The sequence below is a fragment of the Tyto alba genome, unplaced genomic scaffold (genome assembly GCF_018691265.1).
Source record: "Tyto alba isolate M040663 unplaced genomic scaffold, T.alba_DEE_v4.0 Super-Scaffold_26, whole genome shotgun sequence".
NCBI classification, from domain to species: Eukaryota; Metazoa; Chordata; class Aves; order Strigiformes; family Tytonidae; genus Tyto; species Tyto alba.
Window position 1 is genome coordinate 22,595,551 of NW_024881300.1, and position 22,437 is coordinate 22,617,987.

The 22,437-nt window shown below is 69.7% G+C and overlaps 4 protein-coding genes across 6 annotated transcripts; 3 read left to right on the plus strand and 1 right to left on the minus strand.

Moving 5' to 3' along the window:
- Positions 1-675: 675 nt before the first annotated feature.
- Positions 676-6,028, plus strand: HAS3 (hyaluronan synthase 3). Of its 2 annotated transcripts, none has more exons than XM_042797653.1 (4): positions 676-716; positions 2,940-3,560; positions 4,066-4,167; positions 4,262-6,028. In XM_042797653.1, the coding sequence occupies exons 2-4, from the start codon at positions 2,940-2,942 to the stop codon at positions 5,183-5,185; spliced, it is 1,647 nt and encodes a 548-aa protein (XP_042653587.1). In that variant the 5' UTR covers positions 676-716; the 3' UTR covers positions 5,186-6,028. The 2 variants fall into 2 exon arrangements, with proteins under 2 accessions (XP_042653587.1, XP_042653586.1); XM_042797652.1 differs by lacking the exon at positions 676-716 and adding an exon at positions 2,135-2,170.
- Positions 6,029-6,112: 84 nt separating this feature from the next.
- CHTF8 (chromosome transmission fidelity factor 8) lies at positions 6,113-7,460 on the minus strand. Of its 2 annotated transcripts, none has more exons than XM_042797678.1 (4): positions 7,386-7,460; positions 7,070-7,102; positions 6,831-6,948; positions 6,113-6,724 (listed from the first exon to the last, which is right to left on the minus strand). In XM_042797678.1, exons 2-4 carry the CDS (start codon positions 7,090-7,092, stop codon positions 6,527-6,529), a joined length of 339 nt encoding a protein of 112 aa, XP_042653612.1. In that variant the 5' UTR covers positions 7,093-7,102; positions 7,386-7,460; the 3' UTR covers positions 6,113-6,526. The 2 variants fall into 2 exon arrangements, with proteins under 2 accessions (XP_042653612.1, XP_042653613.1); XM_042797679.1 differs by lacking the exon at positions 7,386-7,460 and adding an exon at positions 7,253-7,328.
- Positions 7,461-7,513: 53 nt separating this feature from the next.
- UTP4 (UTP4 small subunit processome component) lies at positions 7,514-13,338 on the plus strand. Its single transcript, XM_042797633.1, has 16 exons — positions 7,514-7,753; positions 8,618-8,809; positions 8,923-9,007; positions 9,135-9,224; positions 9,362-9,570; positions 9,764-9,935; positions 10,018-10,109; positions 10,490-10,586; positions 10,927-10,991; positions 11,105-11,227; positions 11,361-11,520; positions 11,849-11,955; positions 12,200-12,295; positions 12,526-12,711; positions 12,855-12,965; positions 13,138-13,338. The coding sequence occupies exons 1-16, from the start codon at positions 7,595-7,597 to the stop codon at positions 13,252-13,254; spliced, it is 2,061 nt and encodes a 686-aa protein (XP_042653567.1). The 5' UTR covers positions 7,514-7,594; the 3' UTR covers positions 13,255-13,338.
- Positions 13,339-14,251: 913 nt separating this feature from the next.
- On the plus strand, positions 14,252-21,522 carry SNTB2 (syntrophin beta 2). The gene is made up of 7 exons (XM_042797655.1): positions 14,252-14,715; positions 18,566-18,776; positions 19,174-19,387; positions 19,731-19,873; positions 20,088-20,284; positions 20,403-20,584; positions 20,831-21,522. Exons 1-7 carry the CDS (start codon positions 14,289-14,291, stop codon positions 20,921-20,923), a joined length of 1,467 nt encoding a protein of 488 aa, XP_042653589.1. The 5' UTR covers positions 14,252-14,288; the 3' UTR covers positions 20,924-21,522.
- The last annotated feature ends 915 nt before the right edge of the window (positions 21,523-22,437 follow it).

Genomic DNA, 22,437 nt, shown 5'->3' on the forward strand with positions numbered 1-22,437 from the left:
CCCACCGTGTCGGGGCTGCCACCGAGTGCTCGGGGACACCCCAGCGTCGGGGTCCCCCCTCCCTCCTGCCGGGGCAGCCCCCATGGGTGCTGCAGCACCGCGGGCCCCGCTCCTGTGCCGGGAGCTGCCCTGCACGCACCGGGCGGGGGGAGCAGGGCTGGGAGTGCTGTGGGGTCACACCAGAGCCCGGAGCCCCCCCCCCCTCACTGGGCAGCCCCCAGCCCCGCTCTGCACAGCCCCAGGGACCCGTTTCCCAGCTGCCCCACGCCGTGCCGTGCCGGATGGTGTGAGGGGCCCAGCACCCCCCTTCCCCGCAAGGTTGGGGGGTGCTGGGCTGTGTCTCCACCCCCAGCGAAGCCGCCTGTGCCAGGCCCACACCTCGCCGTGCCGTGCCGTGCCGAGTGTGCACGGGCAGCGGGGAGCGCATTGTCCTCGCTCCTCCTCGCTCTCGCTGCCGCCAGCCCACACCGGTGCCGCGGCCGGGATGCTGCCGTACCGGCTGTGCCTCCCCAGGGCCTGCCGCCAGCGGCAGACGACGGTTTTTGAATTAAAAAGTCTCTTTTGATGCCGCTGGCCGGGTGCCGTCCGGTTGTCCTGCTGCGGGGAACAAGGAGGTGGCGGTGCCGGAGGAGGAGGGAGTTTGGTTCCCACCGTGGGCAGCGCTCCTGCGGCCAGCAGCGGGGAGAGGTGCCCGGCAGCCGCGGCCGCACCGAAAGGTAAGGGGCCACGGGGCAAACCCTGGGGCTGGCTCCCTGCCGAGGGCCGTGGGGAGGGCTGCAGGGTGGGGACGTGCTGCCCCTGGCCCCCGGCCCCCTCCCGGTATCCTGCAAAGTGGCACCTGCAGCCGCGGGGTCCCCGTGTGTGCCCAGCAGCGCCGCAGCGGCGGCACCGGCACAACCATGCCGGGTCTGACCCCGCGGCGCTGGGTTTCGCACCTCCACGCCCCACTGGTGCCGGGCTCAGTGGGGACCTGTGGGAGCCCCGCCAGTGGGACTGAGGGTCCCGGTATGTCCCAGCCCTGAGCCCACCGTCCACGGGCTCACCAGTTCCTCGCCACCCATTCCGGGCGCTGCTCCAGCACCTATGGTGGGGAGTTCCCAGCCGGCATCACCGCGGTGCCGGGGGCTTCAGCCGAGGGTGCTCCTGTCAGAGGGATCCCCTTGCCCGGCTCCTGGGGCCAGGAGGGTGTGGGGCTCATCCCGGTGTCCCCTCGCACCCGGCTCCCATCCCAGCAGGACGTGATGGCCTGTATCAGGGTGAGGAACCCAAAAACGCTGGATTTGAGCCCAAAGGTGGTTGGCCCCTGCCATCAGCCTGGCACAGGGACATCGTGTGCGACCAGCGCGGGGTTGCTGTCCCCAGGGTGGCCCTGCCCATGGGGACAGGGTGACATGGCAGGGCAGGCCCTGGGGGGTCCTCAGGTGGTTCATAGCTACGGGGGGGGGGGACACGGTGGCACGGGGAGGTGACGCGTAGGTTACACGTGGGCATCATGAGAGGGGCCCAAAGAGCGGGGTGGGGGGACAGGAGGAGATGGAGTGGGCCTGGTGGGGGGCACAGGGGGACCCTGAGGTGTCCCTGGGTGTCCCAGCGCCGCGCTGGATAATGAGCTGTGGCCGGTCCCTGGTGCGGTGCTGTGCCAGTGCTGTGGTGCCTGCCGCCGTGCAGGGGGATGCCGGTGCAGCACCGGTGCCGGGTGATGTTGGTGCCAGGTGATGCCGGTGCCAGGTGATGCCGGTGCCAGGTGATGCCCGTGCCAGGTGATGCCGGTGCCGGTGCAGCACCGGTGCCAGGTGATGCCGGTGCCGGGTGATGCTGGTGTCGGTCCCGGTGCAGCACCAGTACCGAGCGATGCCAGTGCCGGTGCAGCACCGGTGCAGAGCGACGCCGGTGCCGGGTGATGCCAGTGCCGGTCATCGCTCCCGCAGTGCGGGGCTGGGGCCGGTGCCAGGTGCTGCCGGTGCCGGGCGGGTCCCCGCGGGCTGCGGGCGGTGCCGGTGCCGGGGGTGGTGCCGGTGCCGCCGGTGCCGGTGCCGGTGCCGGGCGGGGCCCCCGCGGGCTGCGGGCGGTGCCGGCCCCGCCGCGGTATAAAAGGGGCCGCGCGGGCCGGGCCGGGCTCACAGCGGCGGCGGCGGCGGCCGGGGCGAGCGGCAGCACCGGCACCAGCACCGTGAGTCCCGGTCCCTCCTTCTCCCTCCCGGTTCGGGGGGCCCCCCCCCTCCCCGCTCCCGCGGCGTTCTGAGACCAGCCGCGGCTCCACCGGGAGCCGGTACCGGCTGCACCGGGGGCTGCGGGGCCCGGGGAGGGTCTGGGGTTGCCCGGGGAGGAGCTGCCGGTGGCGCGGGGGTCCCTGGCTCTGGCTCTGCCCGCGGCTCTGCGCCCTGCCTCCATCCCCTGCCTGCACCCCCTCGCGTGTCCGTGCACCACCACCCCCCCCCCCCTCCCCTGCCTGCACCCCCTCCCTTGCCTGCACCCCCCGCCCCGCCGTGCAGCTCCGCAGTCCCCGCCGCGTCCTGCCCGCGCTGCCTGTCCCCGGGTCCCCGTCCTGCAGCGGGGTGGGGGGCCGGGTGCTGCCGCCCACGCTGCCTGGGGCGGGGGGGGGCCGGGGGTCCCTCCACAAGGCGGTCGGGGTGGCCGGAGCTGGGGGTGGGGTGGGGGCTCTGGGTGGCCGTGCCCTGAGTCCCCGACATCCCCGTGCCCTTCCCTGTCCTCCAGCCCGGCCATTGCCCGTGTCCCTGCTGGGCAGGATGGGGCTGGGCTGTGGGTGCCGGCACCGTGCACAGGGGGATGCTTGGGCCCCCCCCCCCCCCCCCAGCCCCCACGTGAGGTGCTGGGGAGGTCTCACCCCCAAACTGGTGACCGTTGAGAGGCAGGGTGGCCCCCGGGGAGCCCTCAGCTCTGCCCTGATGCTGCCCGGTGTGTCTGTCCCCCCACCCCAGATGCCAGTGAGCCTCTCCACGGCCCTGCGCGTCGTCGGGACCAGCCTCTTCGCCTTGGCGGTGCTGGGGGGCATCCTCGCCGCCTACGTCACGGGGTACCAGTTCATCCATACGGAGAAGCACTACCTCTCCTTCGGGCTCTACGGGGCCATCCTGGGGCTGCACCTCTTCATCCAGAGCCTCTTCGCCTTCCTGGAGCACCGGCGCATGCGGGGCGAGGGGCGGCCGGTGCGGCTGGGGCGCTCGGTAGCCCTCTGCATCGCCGCTTACCAGGAGGATCCCGACTACCTGAAGAAGTGCCTGCACTCCGTCAAGCGCATCGCCTTCCCCGACCTCAAAGTGGTGATGGTGGTGGACGGGAACGGCCCCGACGACACCTACATGCTGGACATCTTCCACGACGTGATGGGCTCCGAGCGCTCGGGCAGCTACGTCTGGAGGAGCAACTTCCACGCGCGGGGCGAGGGGGAGACGGAAGCCGGGCTGCGGGAAGGGCTGGCCCGTGTCCAGGCGCTGGTGCGAGGCAGCACCTACTCCTGCATCCTCCAGAAGTGGGGCGGGAAGCGGGAGGTGATGTACACGGCCTTCCGGGCGCTCGGAGACTCCGTGGACTACATCCAGGTGGATGCAGGGGCCGGGCGAGCAGCTGGGGGAGGTGGGAGGAGGGGGGGGGGACACGTGGGCACGCTGAGCCTGCGGAAGCCCCAGGTGCTGGATCCAGCACCGGGGTTGGGGGCAAAGTGTCACCAGGGTTGGGGGCAAAGTGCCACCAGGGTGGCCTGAGGGGTTGAGCCCTGCCTGCGAAGGGTCGGCATCACCTCCTCGGCGCATCCTGCCGCCTCAGGCTGGAGTCACCCCGTGTGGCACCGTGCAGGGTGCCGTGCCCCCGTGCCGTGGGTGAGGGGTGGTTGCTGGGGCAGGTCCCTCTGTGGTGGGGCTGGGTGGCCCGGGGCCACGGTGGCCAGGCACCGCGGGACGCCCCGCTCCCCGCCACTGCCTGCCGGTCTCCGGAGCTCTGCCTCGTCTCGCCGGCCGCGGCACGGGCTTGCCCGGCTGCGGGTTGGGCTGTCTGCCGGGGCGCGCGTGGGCGGCGGGAGCGGGGCTCGACGTTCCCTCTTGCCCCCAGGTGTGTGACTCAGACACGGTGCTGGACCCCGCCTGCACCGCCGAGATGCTCCGCATCCTGGAGGCCGACCCCCGCGTCGGCGGCGTTGGCGGCGACGTCCAGGTACCCCAGCCGTGAAGGAGGGCACCCGGGGCGGGGGGGGGCGGAGTGGGGGGGTTTTCAGTGGTGTTTGGGCTCACATCCGTCCCCTCCCCAGATCCTAAACAAGTACGACTCGTGGATCTCCTTCCTGAGCAGCGTGCGGTACTGGATGGCCTTCAACGTGGAGCGCGCCTGCCAGTCCTACTTCGGGTGCGTGCAGTGCATCAGCGGGCCCCTGGGCATGTACCGCAACGCCCTGCTGCAGCAGTTCCTCGAGGACTGGTACCACCAGACCTTCCTGGGCAGCAAATGCAGTTTCGGGGACGACCGGCACCTCACCAACCGCGTGCTCAGCCTGGGCTACCAGACCAAGTACACGGCTCGCTCCAAGTGCCTGACGGAGACGCCCACCCGCTACCTGCGCTGGCTCAACCAGCAGACCCGCTGGAGCAAGTCCTACTTCCGCGAGTGGCTCTACAACGCCCTGTGGTTCCACAAGCATCACCTCTGGATGACCTACGAGTCGGTGGTGACCGGCTTCTTCCCCTTCTTCCTCATCGCCACCGTCATCCAGCTCTTCTACCGCGGCCGCATCTGGAACATCCTCCTCTTCCTCCTGACGGTGCAGCTGGTGGGCATCATCAAGGCCACATACGCCTGCTTCCTGCGGGGCAACGCCGAGATGATCTTCATGTCCCTCTACGCCCTCCTTTACATGTCCAGCCTGCTGCCCGCCAAGATGTTCGCCATCGCCACCATCAACAAGTCCGGCTGGGGCACCTCGGGGCGCCGGACCATCGTGGTTAACTTCGTGGGGCTGCTGCCAGTGTCGGTGTGGGTGGCTGTGCTGCTGGGCGGGCTGGCCTACACCGCCTACAGCCAGGACCTCTTCAGCGAGACCGAGGTGGCCTTCCTCATCTCGGGTGCCATCCTCTACGCTTGCTACTGGGTGGCCCTGCTCACCCTCTACCTGGCCATCGTGGCCCGGCGCTGCGGCAAGCGGCAGGAGCAGTGCAGGCTGGCCTTCGCCGAGGTCTGACCGTGGCCGCGTGTGCCGGGGCGACCGTTCCTGTTCCCCTCCTTGCCCAGCCCCGGCACAGCCGGCACTGAGCCATCGGGTGCTGGGCAGCGCTGAGCGCGCCCGCCGTGGCGTTTCTGATCAAGTCTCGCATTTTTGTTGTTGTTTTGGTTTGTTGTTTGTTGTTGTTGGGCTTTTTTTTTTTTTTTTCCCCCCTTATTCTTTTCATATTTCTGTACAAAACGGGCGGCTGGCCGGGGAGAGGCCGAGCCGGGGCTGCCCGTCACCGGGCTGAGCACGGTGTCGGTGCTGCGGGGATGCTGGCAGCGTCCCCCCCCCCCCCCCCCAGCATCCCGGTGTGCTGCGCGGAGCGCTGCTGGCCGCGCTCCCCCCGCCGCGGCTGGGCCCTCCGCCCTTCGGTGCTTTCTGTGGGGACGTCACTGTCCCCCCGACCCCACGGTGCTACAGCAAAAGGGCCCCATGCGGCCCCGTCTCCGTCCGTCGCTGCGCTGGCACCGCCGGCTGCTGTATGTGCAGGCACGTACCCACGGGGAGCCCCCCACAGCTCCCCCCAGCCCCTTTTGGGGGGGCCAGGCTGCCCCGGGAGGGCAGCACCTCTCTTCAGCTTTGCCAAAGACCCAAGGGGGGACCCTGGCACGCAGAAACTGGGTACCAACCCCATTCCAACCCCGCTGCCTCCCTGGCGTCTGTCTAGACAGCGAGGAGACGCTGGGTTTTGGGCTGGGGCACGTGGAGGAGGGCGGGGAAGAGCCGGTTCCCAACCTTTTCCCTCCCCTGGGGAATTCACCTGGTCGTCTCCCCTAGGCCCTCTTTTTTTCAGGGCTTAAAAACCTTTCTACGATTGAGCTTTTAGATTGTTTTGTTTAATTTAATATGAGGTTTTTTAGGAGACTTTTGTAGCTCTTTGGTATTCATACTTATTGCTAATTGTTTGTAAATCTATTTATTTTTTAACCTGCGGGGTTTTTTTTCATATTTTGGAAAAGTCTGGTTTTTATATCCCGACGGATTTGTCAAAATAAAGACTTGCACAGAGATAAGGCGCTGTGTGGGGGGGGGACAGGGTAGGACGGCCCTGACTGGGCTGGGAGGAGGTTCCTGCCCACCCCCAACCCATCTGGCAACCGTGTTTGTGCCCCAGAGCTCAGCGGCTCTCAAATTGTGTTCCCCCCCGAATGATTCCAGTGACCTGGGAAGGGCTCGGGGTGCCCAGACACAGGACCCAGCCCCTCGGGGTGGCCCCGGGGAGCGCTCTGAGCAGGACGGGGCTGAGGCTGGGCTTGCCCAGGATCATTCCCCCGAGCCCCCGGCCGCAGAGCGGAGAGGCTGTTCCCCGCGCCCTCACACTTTCTTGGGCACGTTGGTGATGATGGGTTTGGGGCGGGTTTTGAAGAGCAGCTTGGTTTTGATGAGGGCGGCGACGGCGTAGCGGGCGGGGGGCTCGCCGGCTCCCCGCTTCACCAGCACGGCGAAAGGTTTCTCCAGCCGCACCACCTTCCCGTAGAGGATGTGGTGGCCCACGACGAGCACGGGGACTCCCTAGAAAGTGAGAAAGGCGAGGGGGGGAGGCCGGGCTGGCCTGGCCGTTCCCCCCACCCCACCCCGGGGAGGAGAATGGGAGGATGGTGATGGTGTGCTGCCTCACCTCGCGGGTGTAGTGCAGGTCTCCCAGGAGGCTGCCCGCCAGCCCCCCGCTCTGCCGGGGCTGCACCTCGCCCTGCAGCTCCACCAGCACCCACTGCTCCGGGCTGCCGGGGTCCTCGCTGCGGGGCACAGGGGGGGGGGGGGGGCTTCACCCACCGGCTCCGAGCCCACCCGTGGGCACGGCTCGGACCACCCCCCCCCCCCCCCCCCCCGGGGTCGCGGAGCCCACCGTGACCTCACCTGGAGATGATGATCTGCACCATGCTCCGAGCCCTGCAAAGCACCGGCAGAGACACGGTCAGCGCGGGGGGGGGACACACACGACACACCGGGACGAGCCCCCCACCCCCCCCCCATACCGAGATCCCCCTTTATGCCCTGCAAGCTGCCCCCAGGACCCCTTAAACCCCCCCCCGAACCCACCCGCCCCGGGGCCGCGTTCCGCGGGGCGCTGGTGCCCTCCAGCGGCCCCGGTGTGGGGGGGTGGGGGTGGTGGTGGGGGGGCCTGGGGGGGGGCCGGGACCCCTTCGCTTCCCCCTCCCGCCCCGGCCCGCACCCCCGGCCCGGCCGGTGCCGGCAGCTCCCGAATCTCCCGCCGCGCTGCGCTTCTGCTTCCGCTTCCCGCCGCCGGTGGAAACGGGGGGGGGGGGGGGGAAACGGGACACACAATTCCGGTTCCGGGTGCGCCGAGCGCACGTGTGTGTGTGTGTGTGTGTGTGTGTGTGTGCAGGGGACACACACACCCCCCCCGGGGCCGGTCCCGGGATGGGGGAGTTCGAGGTGCACCGGGTGCGGTTCTTCGGGCTGGTGCCGGCCGGCGTGCGCTGCCTGGCCTGCCAGCCCCGCGGCGGCCGCCTGGCCCTGGCCCGCACCGACGGCGCCGTCGAGGTCTACAACTTCGCCGCCAACTACTTCCAGGAGAAGGTGAGGGGACCGCGCCGGGCTGTGCCGGGCTGTGCCGGGCCGTACCGGGCAGTGCCGGGCCGTACCGGGCAGTGCCGGGCCGTACCGGGCTGTGCCGGGCCGTTTCGGGCAGTGCCGGGCCGTACTGGGCTGTGCCGAGCCATACCGGGTGGTACTGAGCCGTATGGGGCGGTACCGAGCCATACCGGGCGGTACCGAGCCATACCGGGCGGTACTGAGCTGTACGGGGCCGTACCAGGTGGTACTGTGCAGTACCAAGCCATACCGGGCGGTACCGAGCCATACCGGGTGGTACCGAGCCGTACGGGGCCATACCAGGTGGTACTGAGCAGTACCAAGCCATACCGGGTGGTACCGAGCAGTATGGGGCCATACCAGGTGGTACTGAGCAGTACCGAGCCATACCGGGCGGTACCGAGCCGTGCGGGGCTGTACCAGGTGGTACTGAGCAGTACCAAGCCATACCGGGCGGTACCGAGCCATACCGGGCGGTACCAGGTGGTACTGAGCAGTACCGAGCCATACTGGGAGGTACTGAGCCATACGGGGCCGTACCAAGCCCTACCAAAACGTTCCGGGCCATACCGAACCATACGGGGCTGTGCCGAGCTGTACCGAGCCCTGCCAGGCTGTACCAGAGCTGTACGGGCTCATACCGAGCCCTACCAAGCTCTTTTGAACCATACTGAGCCATGTGGGGCCGTGCCGAGCCGTACCGCGCCGTACTGGGCGGTAACGGAGCCGTTCGGGGCTGTATGGCGACGTTGTGGGTCGTACTGAGCTGTACCGAGCCCTGCCGGGCTGTACCAAGCTGTACCGGGCCGTACCGGGCAGTGCAGCGGGGTAACAGTCGTCCCTTGCCAGGTCATCCCCGGGCACGACTCCCGGTCGGTGGAGGCTCTGTGCTGGGCGGCAGGTGACCGGCTGTTCGGGGCCGGCCTCAGCGGGGACGTCACCGAGTACGACCTGGCCCGGCTGCGCGCGGCCCACGCCACCGACGGCTGCGGGGGGCCCGTCTGGAGCATGGCGGCCAACAGCAGCGGCACGCAGCTGGCGGTGAGTGCGACCGGGACCGCGACCGGGACGGCTCTTCCAGCCCCGGAGCAGGGGCTGGGTGGGGGGGAGAGGGTCCTCCTGGCCCGCCGGGGCTGACCCCCACCCTCCCGCAGATCGGCTGCGAGGACGGCTCGGTTAAACTCTTCCAAGTCGTGCCGGGGGGGATCCAGTTCGAGCGAAACCTGGACAGGCAGAAAGGTGACTGTGGGAGGGCTCGGCGCGGCGGCGGCATCGTCCCTCTGTCCCTCCTGTCCGTCCCGGCTGCCCCGGTGACCGAGGGGGCTGCGAGTCCACGGGGTCAGCACCGGTGCTTCTTTGCCCGCAGGCCGCATCCTGTGCCTCTCCTGGCACCCGTCGGACACTCACATAGCAGCCGGCTCCATCGACGCCTTCCGCGTCTTTGACGTCTCTTCGGGTAACTTGCACCCCAAGGGGGGAGCCCGTTTTTTCACCCACCCCAGGGACCGCCAGCACCGGCACATCCCGTGCTTTGGGAGGTGGGGGATCCCCTTGCCACCCCCAACCATCCTTCTCCCCCCGCCCCCGTCTCAGGCCAAACCGTGCAGAGGATCATGGTGAGCTACCACGTGCAGAAGGTGAAGCGCGAGTGCGTCGTGTGGAGCATCGCCTTCCTCTCCAGCGGCACCGTCGTCACCTCGGACTCTTTCGGGAGGGTGCAGTTCTGGGACTGGGAGCGAGGGTCGCTGCTGGAGTCCCACACCGTCAGCACCTCGGCTGTCCTCTCGCTGGCCGTGTCGGAGGTAGGCAAGACCCCTGCCGTGTCCCCCCCACCCCGGGGCCCGTCTAGGCTGGAGGTGCTGAGGCAGGAGCTGCCTGGCTCGGTGCTGTGGGGCTGGCAGGAGCGGGGCTGCTGGTCCCTGCCTGCCTCCCGCTCCTGCCCTTTCCCTCTCCCCGCTCTGCGCCCGCGAACCCCGTCCCCGTTTCTCTCGCCAGACAGAGGACAGCATCATCGTGGGCACCTCGACCGGGGCCACCTACCAGTTTCAGCTGCTGCCGGTGAAGATGGGCAGCCAGGAGAAGCGCTGGGTGCGGACGAAGCCCTTCCAGCATCACACCCACGACGTGCGAGCCGTGGCGCACAGCTCGACGGCTCTCATCTCCGGGGGTAGGACTGGGGGGCCTTCACAAGGAGGGCTTGGGTGTCTCCCCCCTGGTACCGGTTCGGCTGATCTCTGCTCGGCTTCCAGGCCTGGATGCCCAGCTGGTGATCCGCCCGCTGATGGAGAAGATGCAGAAGAAGGGCTACGACGCAGCGCTCCGCAAAATCACCTTCCCCCACGTGAGTGCCGCTCCCAGCAGGGTCTCGTGCCTGGCGAGGCAGGCTGGCAGGGCTGGCTTTTCCTGCAGGAGAAGGCTGGCCGTCCCTACCCCACTGGGTCCCCTCCCTACCCCACTGGGTCCCCTCCCTACCCCACTGGGTCCCCTCCCTGTCCCTGCCGCATCTAGAGGCTCCTGCTATGGAGCGGGTAAAGGGGTAGAAGTTGGCAAGCTGGTCTTGCTGGTCCTGCTGGGTCTCCATCTCCAGGCTCCCGTCCCACGGGACCCAGTCCTTCCTCTCCCCCGCCTCGGAGTCTCTGGCACCCCAGGGTGTTTCGGCTTTGGCCCAGCCCTTTCTGCCAGGCTGTGGGTTCGTGACAGTCTGCCTGTTTCTGCGCGCAGCGACGCCTCGTCTCCTGTGCCAGGAAAGCCCGGCTGCTCCTCTTCCAGTTCTCCCAGCACCTGGAGCTCTGGAGACTTGGTTCTACTGAAGAGACCGGTGAGTCGCAAGGCCCAAGCCCTCCGGTGCCAGCCCTGTGGCAGAGCCCGCTCTGCCTGCAGGATTTTGGGCACGAACCGTCCCGCTGCTTGGGCAGCGGAGGGGGTGGTTTAGCCCCCCCCCACAGCCCTGCGCTGGCGTGACGGCCACGGCAGGGCCACGTTTCCCAGCGCGGCACCAGGGCTGCGCTCGTGCTTCCAGCGGCGCTGGGCTGGACTCTGGGGAGTTCAGCCTCGGAGGAGGGTGGGGAAGGGTCTGGGCTCTCCCTCGCTGCCCGACAGGACCCTTGCGGGTTTCCCCACCGGCGCTGATGCCCTGTCTGGTTTCTTGTCGTTCCCAGGGAAGGATGGCGAGGTCCTTCCCTTGTGCCGCATGCCCGAGCACCTCGTGCAGCTCAAGAGCAAGGTAAGGGCTGAGCTGGGGCTGGGCGCCCACCCTGGGGCTTGCCCCTCCAAAACCTGTGTGCCGGGCTGCCGGGGGGATCTCACGGGCCCCTCTCAGCCCCTCTGTGTTCCCAGGGTCCGGAGCACATCTACTGCAGCTGCGTCTCACCCTGTGGCAGTTGGGTCGCCTATTCCACGGCCTCCCGCTTCCACCTCTACCGAGTGCAATACGATGGCAGCGGCGTCAGCGTCAAGAAGGTGAGGAGGGGCGGCGGGGAGGGGTGGTGGGTGGCTGTGGGGCCCCGGGGGGCTGTCAGGGCCACCTTTGCTCGCCGGGAGCGAGGGTGGCAGTGGTAGGTGGCTGCCAGCGCTGCTTTCTCCCCGCTTCAAGGTCCCCAAAGTGCCCAAGCTGCTGCTCCCAGCCTACCAGCTCCAGTTCTCCTCCGACTCCGGCAGCCTCTTCGTTGCCTCTGCTCGAGGCTCCGTCCACGTCCTCCAGCTGCTGGAGCCGGGGGGCTGCAAACACCAGCGCACAGTTCGGCCGCCCTCAGGTTCGAGCTGGGGAGGTTGGGGAGGTGCTGGGAGAGGGGCGGGGGGTGTCCCTGGGCTGCGTGTCCCCTCCCTGCTGTGGGTGCAGAGGGGTGTGCAGGGCCGAGCGTGTTCCCCCCCCCCCTTTCCTGCCCTGGGGTGTGTGGGCCCTTCCCCCCACCCCAGCAATCTCTGCCCTGTGTTTGTGCCGCTTTCTTGGCCTGATGTGGGTAGGGGAGTGGGGCACCCAGGTTGGCAGAGGGGGACGTGGGTCTGGATGTCCCCTGGGGTTGGGTCCAGGGCTCCACGCAGGCCCAAGCACCCATCACAGGCGCTGGGGGTGTTTCACAGGGTCTCCCGAGGCCGTTTACCTGCTGGCGTCGAGCGCAGACGGGCAGTGGCTGGCCGCGGTCGGCGGGGACTGGGCAATCCACATCTACAACCTGAAATGCTTCAAGGTGGGAGCAGATGGCAGAAGTGACACCCCCCCCCCCACTGCCCTCCTGTGCCGGTGGGGCGGGGGGTGTGTGTCTGGGTGACAGTGGTGGGCTCAGCGTGTAGGTCCCCTCCCCAAAAGCGGTCGCTGCATCCCCGAAGTGGGGCTGGGAGGGGGGGGAGTGGGTGTGTGGGAAGTGGGGGGGTGGGGGGGGTCAGAGGCGTCCCCGGTTGCTCCCGTCAGCGTGCTGTCCCCCCGCCTTGCAGCACCACTGCACGGTGCCCACGTACAGCTGCGCGGTGACGGCCCTCGCCATCCACCCCACCACCAACCACCTCGTGATCGCCTACTCGGACCAGCAGGTAGGAGCTCACCTGGTCGCACCCCTCGTTGGCCCTGGCCCTTTCCCCGTGGCCCTCACCCTGGCCTCGGGGCTTTCTGGCCGCAGGGACCCAGCTGCCCTTCGCTGTCCCTGGCAGAGGCTCATCCCCACGCAGAGCTCACGGCCTGGCTGGAGCGGGGGGCTGCCGGTGTGTGGGGGTGATGCCAGGGAGGGCTGGACCTCACGAGCCGCCCCGTCTCCCCTCTCCAGCTGTTTGAGTTCAGCATCACCAAGCAGCAGTACACGGCCTGGAGCCGCACGGTGCAGAGGTGCGGGCTGCACAAGGTCTGGCTGGAGAGGGACTCGCCCATCACCCACATCACCTTCAACCCCAAAAACCCCTCGCACATCCTGCTCCACGACATCTACATGTTCTGCGTCCTCGACAAGTCCCTGGTGAGCCCATATCCCTGGTTGGGAGGGCTGGATTTGTGCCCAGGGCATCCCCGGCCCGGCGGGGAGCCGAGGGAGGGGAGCGCGGCGCCGAGGCGGTGGGTGATGCGGGCAGCGCCGACGCGTGCCCTGCGCTCTCCTCGCAGCCCCTGCCAGACAACACTGCCCTCCTGATGAACCAGAGCACCCTGAAGCAGCTCCCCGAGACGGCCAGGCAGCGCCAGCTCCACGCCTTCAAGATCTGCAAGAAGTTCCAGGTGGGTGACGGTGTTGCTGGGCCACTTGCTGGGGTGGGGGGGTGCCCAAGCGGCAGAGCAGAGCTCGGTCTGGGTCCCCATCACGCTGCAGCCGCTTGCTGCGCGGCCGAGCCCGGCCAGGCGAGGCAGAAAGGGGGGGGCCAGCACCCCTCTCTCATCTCCTGCCCCGCAGCCCCTGCTCTTCGTGGACCTGCTGGACGAGAACTGCCTCGTGGTGGTGGAGCGACCCATCATGGACATCAAGACCCAGCTGCCTTTGCCCATCCAACAGAAGAAATTTGGCACCTGAGAGCAGAACAAGCTGCTCCGGCCGCAGAAACTGTGTGCGCCGCTTTCCCAGGCTGCTGGGGGGAATAAACCCCGCTGTTCTGTACGGCTGCAGGCTCCGGGCTCGTCCTTGCCCCGCCGGGCTCGTCCTTGCCCCGCCGGGCTCCCTGGTGTCGCAGCGGCGGGTCAGGTTTGGTGCTGCCCAAGGCCACGGCCGCCTCGTGGGGCTCCCGCACCGGTTCTTCCTGGTGAGGCTGTGGGGGGGAACGAGGTGGCGCCCCACATCTGCCTTCTCGCTGCCTGCTCTTCGGGCAGCGTCGGGCCCGGGTGTTGCACCCCAGCTGGGTGAGCCGCCTGCGCCCCTGCTCCGCGCCTCGGGAGAGGCGCCGGCTCGCCGAGCTGGCGGGATTGGGGTGTAGCGGGGGTCCCCTCTGCCAAACCCCCTGCATCTGCCAACCCCCCCCCCTGCGCCTGCAGCTGGAAAACGGGGCGCCTTCTCCATGCCTCCCAGTAACACCAGTACCCCACTTCCAGTTTGCGCTTGTGCTTTCCCCCAAGCAGGCCGGTTGTGGAGGTTGGGTGGGGGCGGCAGCGTGGGGACGGCGCAGCTGTGCCTGGAGGGAACCAGGATTTGGGGGCTCCCCCTGCTCTCCTTCCCGCCCCCCCCCCCCCCAAATGACCCCTCCTCACCCCCGCGGAGGGGCCCGGCGTGGGGAAGGGGCAGGCCGGGCTCTAGGGAGGGCTTAGCCGGCGCGGTCCCACGGAGGGAAGGTCGCGGAGCGCGGCTTCGGGGAAATGGAGCGCGGGGCGGGAAATGGAGCGCGGGGCGGGGCTTCGCCTCCCCGCCCTCCGGCGCGGCCAATCGCAGCCGGTCGCGCCGGTGGGGGGGGGAGGGGCCTCTCGGTCCCGCCTCCCCCCGCCGAGTTGAGCCTACCGCGGCGCGCCATGCGGGCGGGGGGGCGTGGCCTCCGCGCCACGCCCCCTCCCCCCTCTCCTGCGGGGCCCCGCCCCTTCTCCCGGTGCGGCGGCGGCGGCGGCGGCGGCGGCGGCAGCGGCATGGCCGTCTGGACCCGCGCCTGCAAAACGGGGCTGCTGGAGCTGCTGCTGCGGGAGCGCTGGGTGCGGGTGGCGGCGGAGCTGAGCGGCGAGGCGCTGAGCCTGACAGCGGAACCGGGAGGCGGCGAGGCGGCGGTGCTTAACGGCGTGGTTAACGGCAACGCGGAGGCGGCGCCCGGTTGCGTGCGGAGGGTGCGGGTGGTGAAGGCGGAGGCGGGAGGGCTCGGTATCAGCATCAAGGGAGGTCGGGAGAACCGTATGCCGGTGCTCATCTCACGTATCTTCCCGGGGCTGGCGGCGGAGCGGAGCGGGGCGCTCCGCCTGGGCGACGCCATCCTCGCCGTTAACGGCGTCGATCTCCGGGATGCCACCCACGATCAAGCCGTCCAGGCGCTGAAGCGAGCCGGGAAGGAAGTCATCCTCGAAGGTACCGACTAACCTCGTCCCCGGTACCGGCCCCCGGTGCTCCCTCCCTCCTTTCCCGAGTGTCCCTCCCGCCCCGGTACCGGGTCCCACGACACCTCCCTGCCGCTGCCACCGGGCTCTCGGACACCCCCTTGGGGCCCTTTTCCGGTTGCCGGACCCCGCTCCCCCCCACCCCACTGCGATCACGGTACATGTACATCCCCCCCCCCACACCCCCCCCCCAAAACCTCCGCGCTGGGTCCCGGTGCTGGGTCCCAGTGTGCCCCCACCTGGCATAGGGACAGGGGTGTCCCCTCCGCGGCCGGGGTGCTCCTGCTTGTGGTGGGACAGGGACCCCTCCCAGCTGGGGACAAGGACAAGCCATTTCTGCTGCCGTGCCCCCCTGGTACAGAATCGGGGTCCCCTGGGACAGAGCTGGGGTCCCCCAGCTGCAGAGTCCCCCCAGCACAGGGTGTCCCCCACCTTCAGGGACAGAGCCCCTCGGGGTGGGTGCCTGTGTCCCCCCCCAAAGTCCCCAGGGAGGGCTCTGGCTCCCCGGGGGGGTGAGTTTGGGGTCTGCCCGTGTCCCCCCGTGGGCTCTGTGCCCGCAGCGCAGCTGGCTCGGCGCTGGCCTGGCCGAGCCACCGGCTCCCGCCCGACCTGTTCCCGGCAGCCCGACAAGCTCGGGCAGGACCTGCCTGGCCCGGCGGCACGTGGCACGGGGCTCGTGCCACGGGGCACCGCACCCGGGGCAACCGGGAGGACACGAGACACCCCCCCCCCCGCCCCCCGCCATGCCGTGGATCAGGGTGGCCCACGCAGGTCTGTGGTGCCACACGCGCCGTCCCGGCGAGGCCGGCTGCCCTCCGGTGCGTGGGGCTGCTCCCACCAGGGACGCAGCGCCCGGTTGGGCTGGGCTGACCCCGGTGATGGGCGCTCCCGCTTGCCCGCCGGATCCCGGCACTGGTGGCCCGGTGCGGCTCGGCCGCGGTTGGGGTGCTGCGGGGGGTCGAGGCGGAACTGCGACGTTGGGCTTGGTGTTTAAACACCCGGCGGGGTCACGGCCACCTTTGGAGTCCCCACAGGATTCCGTGCCGGATTCACCGGCTCCCCACCGCATCCTTCCCCCCCCGCTCCCGTTTCACGCCGCTCGGCTGTTTGATCCTGTCCCCGGCGTGTTTGTCCCTCGTTTCCGCCACGGGCACGAGCGCTGCGGCAGCCGTCCCTTCCCTTCCCGCCGGCGTCGGGGCCGCGGGGCTGCTCATCCGATGGCTGCGGCTGCCCCACGGCCCGGCGGGCAGCTGGCTGGCATCTGTGGGGCTGGAGAGGAACTGAGGAAGACCTTGGCTGCACCGTCCCACCCCGTTCCTCCCCGCCAGCCCCCTGGCAGACCAGGCTCCCAGGGAAGTGCTGGGGCTTTGCCGAGGCCTGGAGCCAGCAGTGGGGCACCGGCCCCGCACCAGCACCCCAGTGGGGCTGGGTTTGGCCACAGGGACCCATACCGGGCGCCTTCCTCCCCGGGGTGCTATCTGGCACGTTCCGGCACGCTGGGGGAAGGGAGCCCTTCCGTCTCTGCGGCGGAGCTGCCGGCCGGCGGGCACACGGGCCAGCCAGGCGCTGGCGAAGGGGAAGGCCGGTTGCAAAACCCATGTGCAAACGCGGCGAAACCTTTTCGGTGCTTCTCGGGCAGGCGCTGCGGAGGGACCAGTGCCGCCTGGGTGGTGCAGGGGGGCTCGGCCGCGGTGAGGCCGGTGCTAACCCGGCATTGCCGTGCAGCCGGAGCAGCAGCCTCCCCCCCCGCCCCGGCAGGTCGGGCGAGGGGTGCAGGCGGCAGCCGCGTTTCCTTTGCGGTGAGCGCGGAGGCGGGGCGGCAGCGGCTGTGCCGGGACGGCTGTGCGCCGGCCGCCGGCTCACCAGAAGCAGAAAAGGTGGTTTGGTTGCAGGTGCCACCGCCCTGGGGCCAGTTTTGTGCCCTCCGGCACGGGACGAGGGGATCCACGCTGCTGCATCCCCCCGAAACCAGAGCGCCGGTTCCGCTGCCGTCCCCGCCGGCAGCCACGGTCCCTCACATCTGCTGGGTGCTGGGGTCCACCTGCCTCGGTGGCCAAGCCGGCACAGCCCAGCAGTGGCTGCTTGCTGGTCCCAGCCGCCACCAAGAGCCACCGCGATGGGCACAACCGCTGAGCCCACGCTCCTCTGGCAGCACCCCGGCACGGTGCTCGGGCTCTCACCCTCCCAGCTCCGGGGGTTCTTCGGGGCCGTTGTGGCCGTGCCCCGGCGGAGTTTGGCACCGGGACAGTGGGCACTGTTGCCTGGATGGTGCTGAGCTCCCAGCCAGCGCTGGCAGCAGCTGCCCACATCTGGCAAACAGCTGCCGAGCGGCCCCGCGGCCCTGCCCTGCCCTGCCCGGCCAGGCAGCGGGATTAGGGGTGCGTGGGGACGGCGGTAATCCCGGGATCAGCGCGGCGGGAGGCTAATATTAACTCGTTTGCTGCCCGCAGCAAGGACAAGCGCCTCGTGGCAGCACGTCCTCACCGCTCAGCAAATCCGGCGGGAGGGCCGCGGTGGGGGGAGCCCCGCGGTGGGCCGGCTGGCCTGGCTCCGGCGCGGCATTGTGCCGGCCCCGCGGACGCTTTCGCTGAGCAGCAGGGAGCTTCACTGAGCGGCGGGTTACAGATTATTTGCTTTTTTGTTTTGTTTTGTTTTGTTTTGTTTTGTTTTTTCTGTTGTCGTCGGTTTTGGTTTTAACTCCCTGCTGCCCCGGGCGCGTGTGGATGTTGCTGATCCCAGCGCGTTCCTCCTTTGGCGATGGGCTGCCGGGGCTTGGCGGTGCGTGCTGGCCAGGGCGGGGGGCACGGTGGGTGGGGGGTCCAGCGCCGGCGGCATGCACCGCGTCCCAGGCTGCCGTCGCGCTCGCTCGCAGCTTCCCTGCCTGGCCGAGCCGAGCGTGCCGTCCCACGCGGCCTCACCCCCGGCTCGGCCGGTGCTCCCTGACATCTTGGAGGCGTTGGCTTTCCCCGAGCGTGGCGGCTGGTGCCGGTGAGCCCACGGTGGCACCACGGGCTGGGTGAGCCGCGCTCCGTGCCACCCGCTCGCCCCGGCCGGAGCTGGATGGGATCCGGGGTGCTGGTGCCTCGCCGGGGCTCTGCATCAGCTGGGTGGGGGGCGTTTGGGGAGGGATGCTCCGAGGGGAATCAGAGCCGGTTGCCTCCTTCCTTCCTGCCTGGCCTGGAGAGGAGCGTGGAGCCGGGATGTCCTGGCTGCAAATCCTCCTCCTCCTCCTCCCGGGAGCGGGGGCAGGCCGCTGGCAGGCGTGAGAGGCAGCGTGGGGTCAGCCGGCCGTCAGCGCCCGCGGCGCTGGAAACTTGGCGGGTGCTGTCCCGGCAGCGCGGCGGCAGCCGGGGCGCGTCAGGATGGGCTGCAGCCTGACCTCCCGCCCGGCCCCATTGTGCTGCCGCCGCCTTCCCTTTCCTACAGCTGCCGGTAACGGGGATGAGCCGCCAGCGCCTGTCTCCGGCGCGGGGCATCTCCGTCTCGGCGCAGGGTGGGACCCTCCGGGCCGTGCCCCCGGCCCTTCCAGGGCTGCCGTACCCCCCCCGGGGTGGGAAGGCAGGGTACCCCCTTTCCTGCTGCCTGGCCTCTGCCTGCAGCACGAGGCTGGGGGGTGTGTGTGTGAGTTCAGCTCCCTGGGGTTTGTGCTGCTGCGGGGGGGGACACGCAGCCCCCCAGGGCTGGCTGCCGTGGGGTGGGGTGGGGGGGGACGAGAAAACCCCCATGGTTAGAGCATCCCTGGGGCGCAGCGCTGTGGTATAGGGGTGCAGGACCCAGCCCTAACCTATTCCCCCCCCCACACACTGTGCCCCCCTCCCCAGTGAAGTTCATGCGGGAGGTGACCCCCTACATCAAGAAGCCGTCGCTGGTGTCGGACCTGCCGTGGGAGGGGGCCGCCCCGCAGTCGCCCAGCCTGAGCGGCAGCGAGGACTCGGGGTCCCCCCAGCACCAGAGCCCCCGCGACCGCAAAGTGATCCCCCTGAAGATGTGCTTCGCCGCCAGGAACCTCAGCATGCCCGACCTGGAGAACCGGTGAGGGCGCAGGGGCTGCCCACGGGCCTCCCCCACCCCCCGAGCCCGGTGGTTGTTGATGTGGGGGGGCCCCACATCCCACAGACACACACACACCCCCAGGGACAGATCTGGGGGCTGCCCCTCGCTGCGGCCACGACCTCCCGCTGAGCCGTGAAAGGAAAGTCCCCGGGGGTTTGGGCCAGGGCTGTGTGGCCCCCCCCAGTCCCCAAGGGTGGCTGGCAGCTTCCCCTACCCACAGAAAAGGGGGGGCACTGCAAATCCCTGCCGGCAGGGCTGATGCCAAGCTGCGCTGGCGGCTCCCTGGCACAAACCAGTGCGGCCAGTTTGCCGGGCAAAGGCACGCTCCGCCGGATGCCGCCGCTCCCGTCCCACCCAGCTCCTCGTCCCCTCGCAGGCTGATCGAGCTGCACTCGCCGGACAGCAGGAACACCCTGATCCTGCGCTGCAAGGACACGGCGACGGCACACGCCTGGTTCACGGCCCTGCACGCCAACATCACCGCCCTGCTCCCCCAGGTCCTGGCCGAGCTCAACGCCACGCTGGGCACCGGCGGCGGCGCGGCGGCCGGCGGCAGGGAGGTGAAGCACATCGCCTGGCTGGCCGAGCAGGTGCGTGTCGCCGGGGCCGTGACAAAGATGCTGCTATGGGGCTCGGGGACAGCGGTGCCGACGGGGCTGTGGTTGCAGCGGCGGGGCTGCCGGAGAGCCGAGCTGGGCACCGGGCTCTGCCGCGCTCCCAGCCGACCAGGCGAAGGCAGTGCCCTCGGCCCCCTCTCCCGCTGGGATTTCCCAGCTGGAAACGCTCATCCTTCCCGTTTTGCCATTAATTCACCACCCAAAAGCCGCAGCCTGGCCGGGCACCGCGGCGAGCCCGGCAGCGGGGTCCCCTGGGGCTGGCTGGGGGTCCACAGCCCCCCAGGTGCCCCTCACCATGTCCGCGCGTCTCGCGCAGGCGCGCCTGGACGGAGGGCGGCAGCAGTGGCGGCCGGTCCTCATGGCGGTGACGGAGAAGGACCTGCTGCTGTACGACGGCATGCCCTGGACCAGGGACGCCTGGGCCTCCCCTTGCCACAGCTACCCGCTGGTGGCTACCAGGTGGGCTGAGAGGGCTGGAGGTGGCCACCAGCGTCCTTCGGGGAACCGACCGGCTCCCCTTGGCCGCATCCAGCTCCTCCGCTTGCGCCTGGGCTCTGCCTCTCGCCGGAGAAGGAGGGGGAGACCCCAAAACGCGGTGCTGGCGCTGCCGTTGCACCCCTGACTCCCCCCCGCCTCTCTTCCATCTATTTCCACCCCCCCATCACCGCTCCAGGCTGGTCCACTCGGGCTCGGGCCACCGCTCGCCCGCGCTGGGCTCGGAGCTCACCTTCGCCACCCGGACTGGCTCTCGCCAGGGCGTGGAGATGCACGTCTTCCGCGTGGAAACCCACCGGGACCTCTCCTCCTGGACGCGCATCCTCGTCCAGGGCTGCCACGCCGCCGCCGAGCTGATCAAGGAGGTGTCTGTGGGTGAGTGCTTGGGGGAAAAAAAAAACCACACGCATGAACGCACGCACGCAGCCCCCTGGGGCTCCCTGCCCGGGAGGTGGGGGGCTGCGGGGGGGCTGAGCCGTGCCGGTGCCCGCAGGCTGCACGCTGGGCGGGCAGGAGGTGCAGCTCTCCATCCACTACGAGGGCGGCTTCACCATCTGCCGCGAGGAGCCGGGCGGCAGCGTCCTCTTCCGTTACCCCTACGAGAGGCTGAAGATGTCGGCGGACGACGGCATCCGGACCCTCTACCTGGATTTCGGGGGCCCCGAGGGGGAGCTGGTGAGGAGGGGGCAGCCGGGCCCACCCTCGGGTTTTGGGGGGCAGGGGGGTGTGTGTGTCTTTCGCTGGGGGTGGCTCCTGCTTCCCACCATCCCTGTAGCATCATGGCTGCCTGGACCCACTGGGTACCACTGCTCGGGAGCCCCCAGCCCAGGCGGTGAGACCCCCCCGCTGCCCCCCCCACGGGGTTTGGTGTGCAGGTGAGGGAGCTGACGCCGCTTTCTTCTTCTCCCTCCCCCCCCCCAGGCGCTGGACCTGCACTCCTGCCCCAAACCCATCGTCTTCGTCCTGCACACCTTCCTCTCGGCCAAAGTCACCCGCATGGGGCTGCTGGCGTAGGTGGCCCCAGCCCCCCGCCCGCCTCCCCCCACCACAAACCAGCTGGGGAATGTAGAGGGGGGCCCCCCCCCCCACCCCACCCCACCAGTGCCTTGCTGGGGCCGGGACTCAGCGCCCCGAGAGCCGCCGGGGATAGGCAGGGTGGCTGCTCCGGGGTGGGGGGGGGGATGAGCCTCTCCTGCTCCACACACCAGTGGTCCTGGCCCCCCCAGCACAAATGGGGGGGGGCCGGGGCACATACACCAGCTTTAACCGCCCCCACCCCCCCCCAGGCCCAAAGCCATCACTGATCTCACCACCTGTGCCTTGGAGGGGGGGTGAGCCTGGCCCCCACACCTGGGGGTGCTCCCCCCCCTCCCTGTGTCTGGGGGAGCCAGCACCCTCCCTGCCTTGGGGCTCCCCCCCCCCGCCGTGGGTCACGTTGTTCCTGCATGGGATGGGGCTTGGGTCCCCTTGCCCCCCCCACAGGGTTTGGGGGACACACACACTTGTCTTACTCGGGGCACTCACAGATGCAAAAGGGGCTCCACCCCCCCCCCCCCAGCAGCTGCCCACAGGGCGCAGCAGTGACCCCCCCCCAACCTCCCAAAGCCAGAAAACAAATGTGTTTGTTGTCCCCCCCCGGACAGAGGGGCTGAGGGTGCCTGGGGAGCCCCCCGGGGGTGCTGCCCCCCCCCTCCAGCTGTGGTGCCCCCACAGCCCCCCCCCCAGATGGGCAGGACGTGTAGATTGATGCACTTTTACTTTTTGTACTTTCCCTCCCCTCGGGGTGGGGGGGAGGAGGGGGGGGCAGCTCCCACACCCCGGGGTGCTGGTGGGACCCCCCCCCAAGGCCCCCCCCCCCTCCTGGCTGAGGCCTCGTTACCCCCTCGGCCAAATTCCTCTGCACATTTTTCTGCTTCCCGTGGGGCTGCGCTGGTGGGGGTGCCGGGGGGGGGTGCCAGCCCCCGGCCCGGGGGTGCAGCTTGCACACAAGCACTACAGGTCCCGGCCCCCCCCCTCCCGCCGCCCCACCCTGGGCACCGCACGCCCCTTCTATTTTTGTATTCTTTGTAAATCGCTATTTATATCAGATATTGCCTTTTCGGGGTCTCTGAGTCTCACTCGAGGGGTGTCCACACTGCGGGGGGGGCTGGGGGGATCGGGGAGGTGGGAGGGGGGGCAGTTAATTCCCAGTACAGCACAGGTTGGGGGGGCGGGAAGTGCTGGAGTGCCCAGGAAAAGAGAGACTGGGATGTACCGGGGATGGGGGGGGGGGGGGGGGGGGGAAACTGGGGCAGCTCGTGTAGTGGGGCCAGTGCGGGCAGTTCAGCCCGGGGGGGGGAGGGAGGGGGGGGCACAGGTACCCACAGGAATTTGGGGGGGGGGGGGGGGGCCTGTACACACACGTGGGTTTGGAGGGGTGCATGTGCACACGCAGACACGTGGACACGCACACACACGGAGAGACACACAGACAGACAGACACGTGCACACGGACAGACAGATACAGACAGACATACGGCTACACAGAC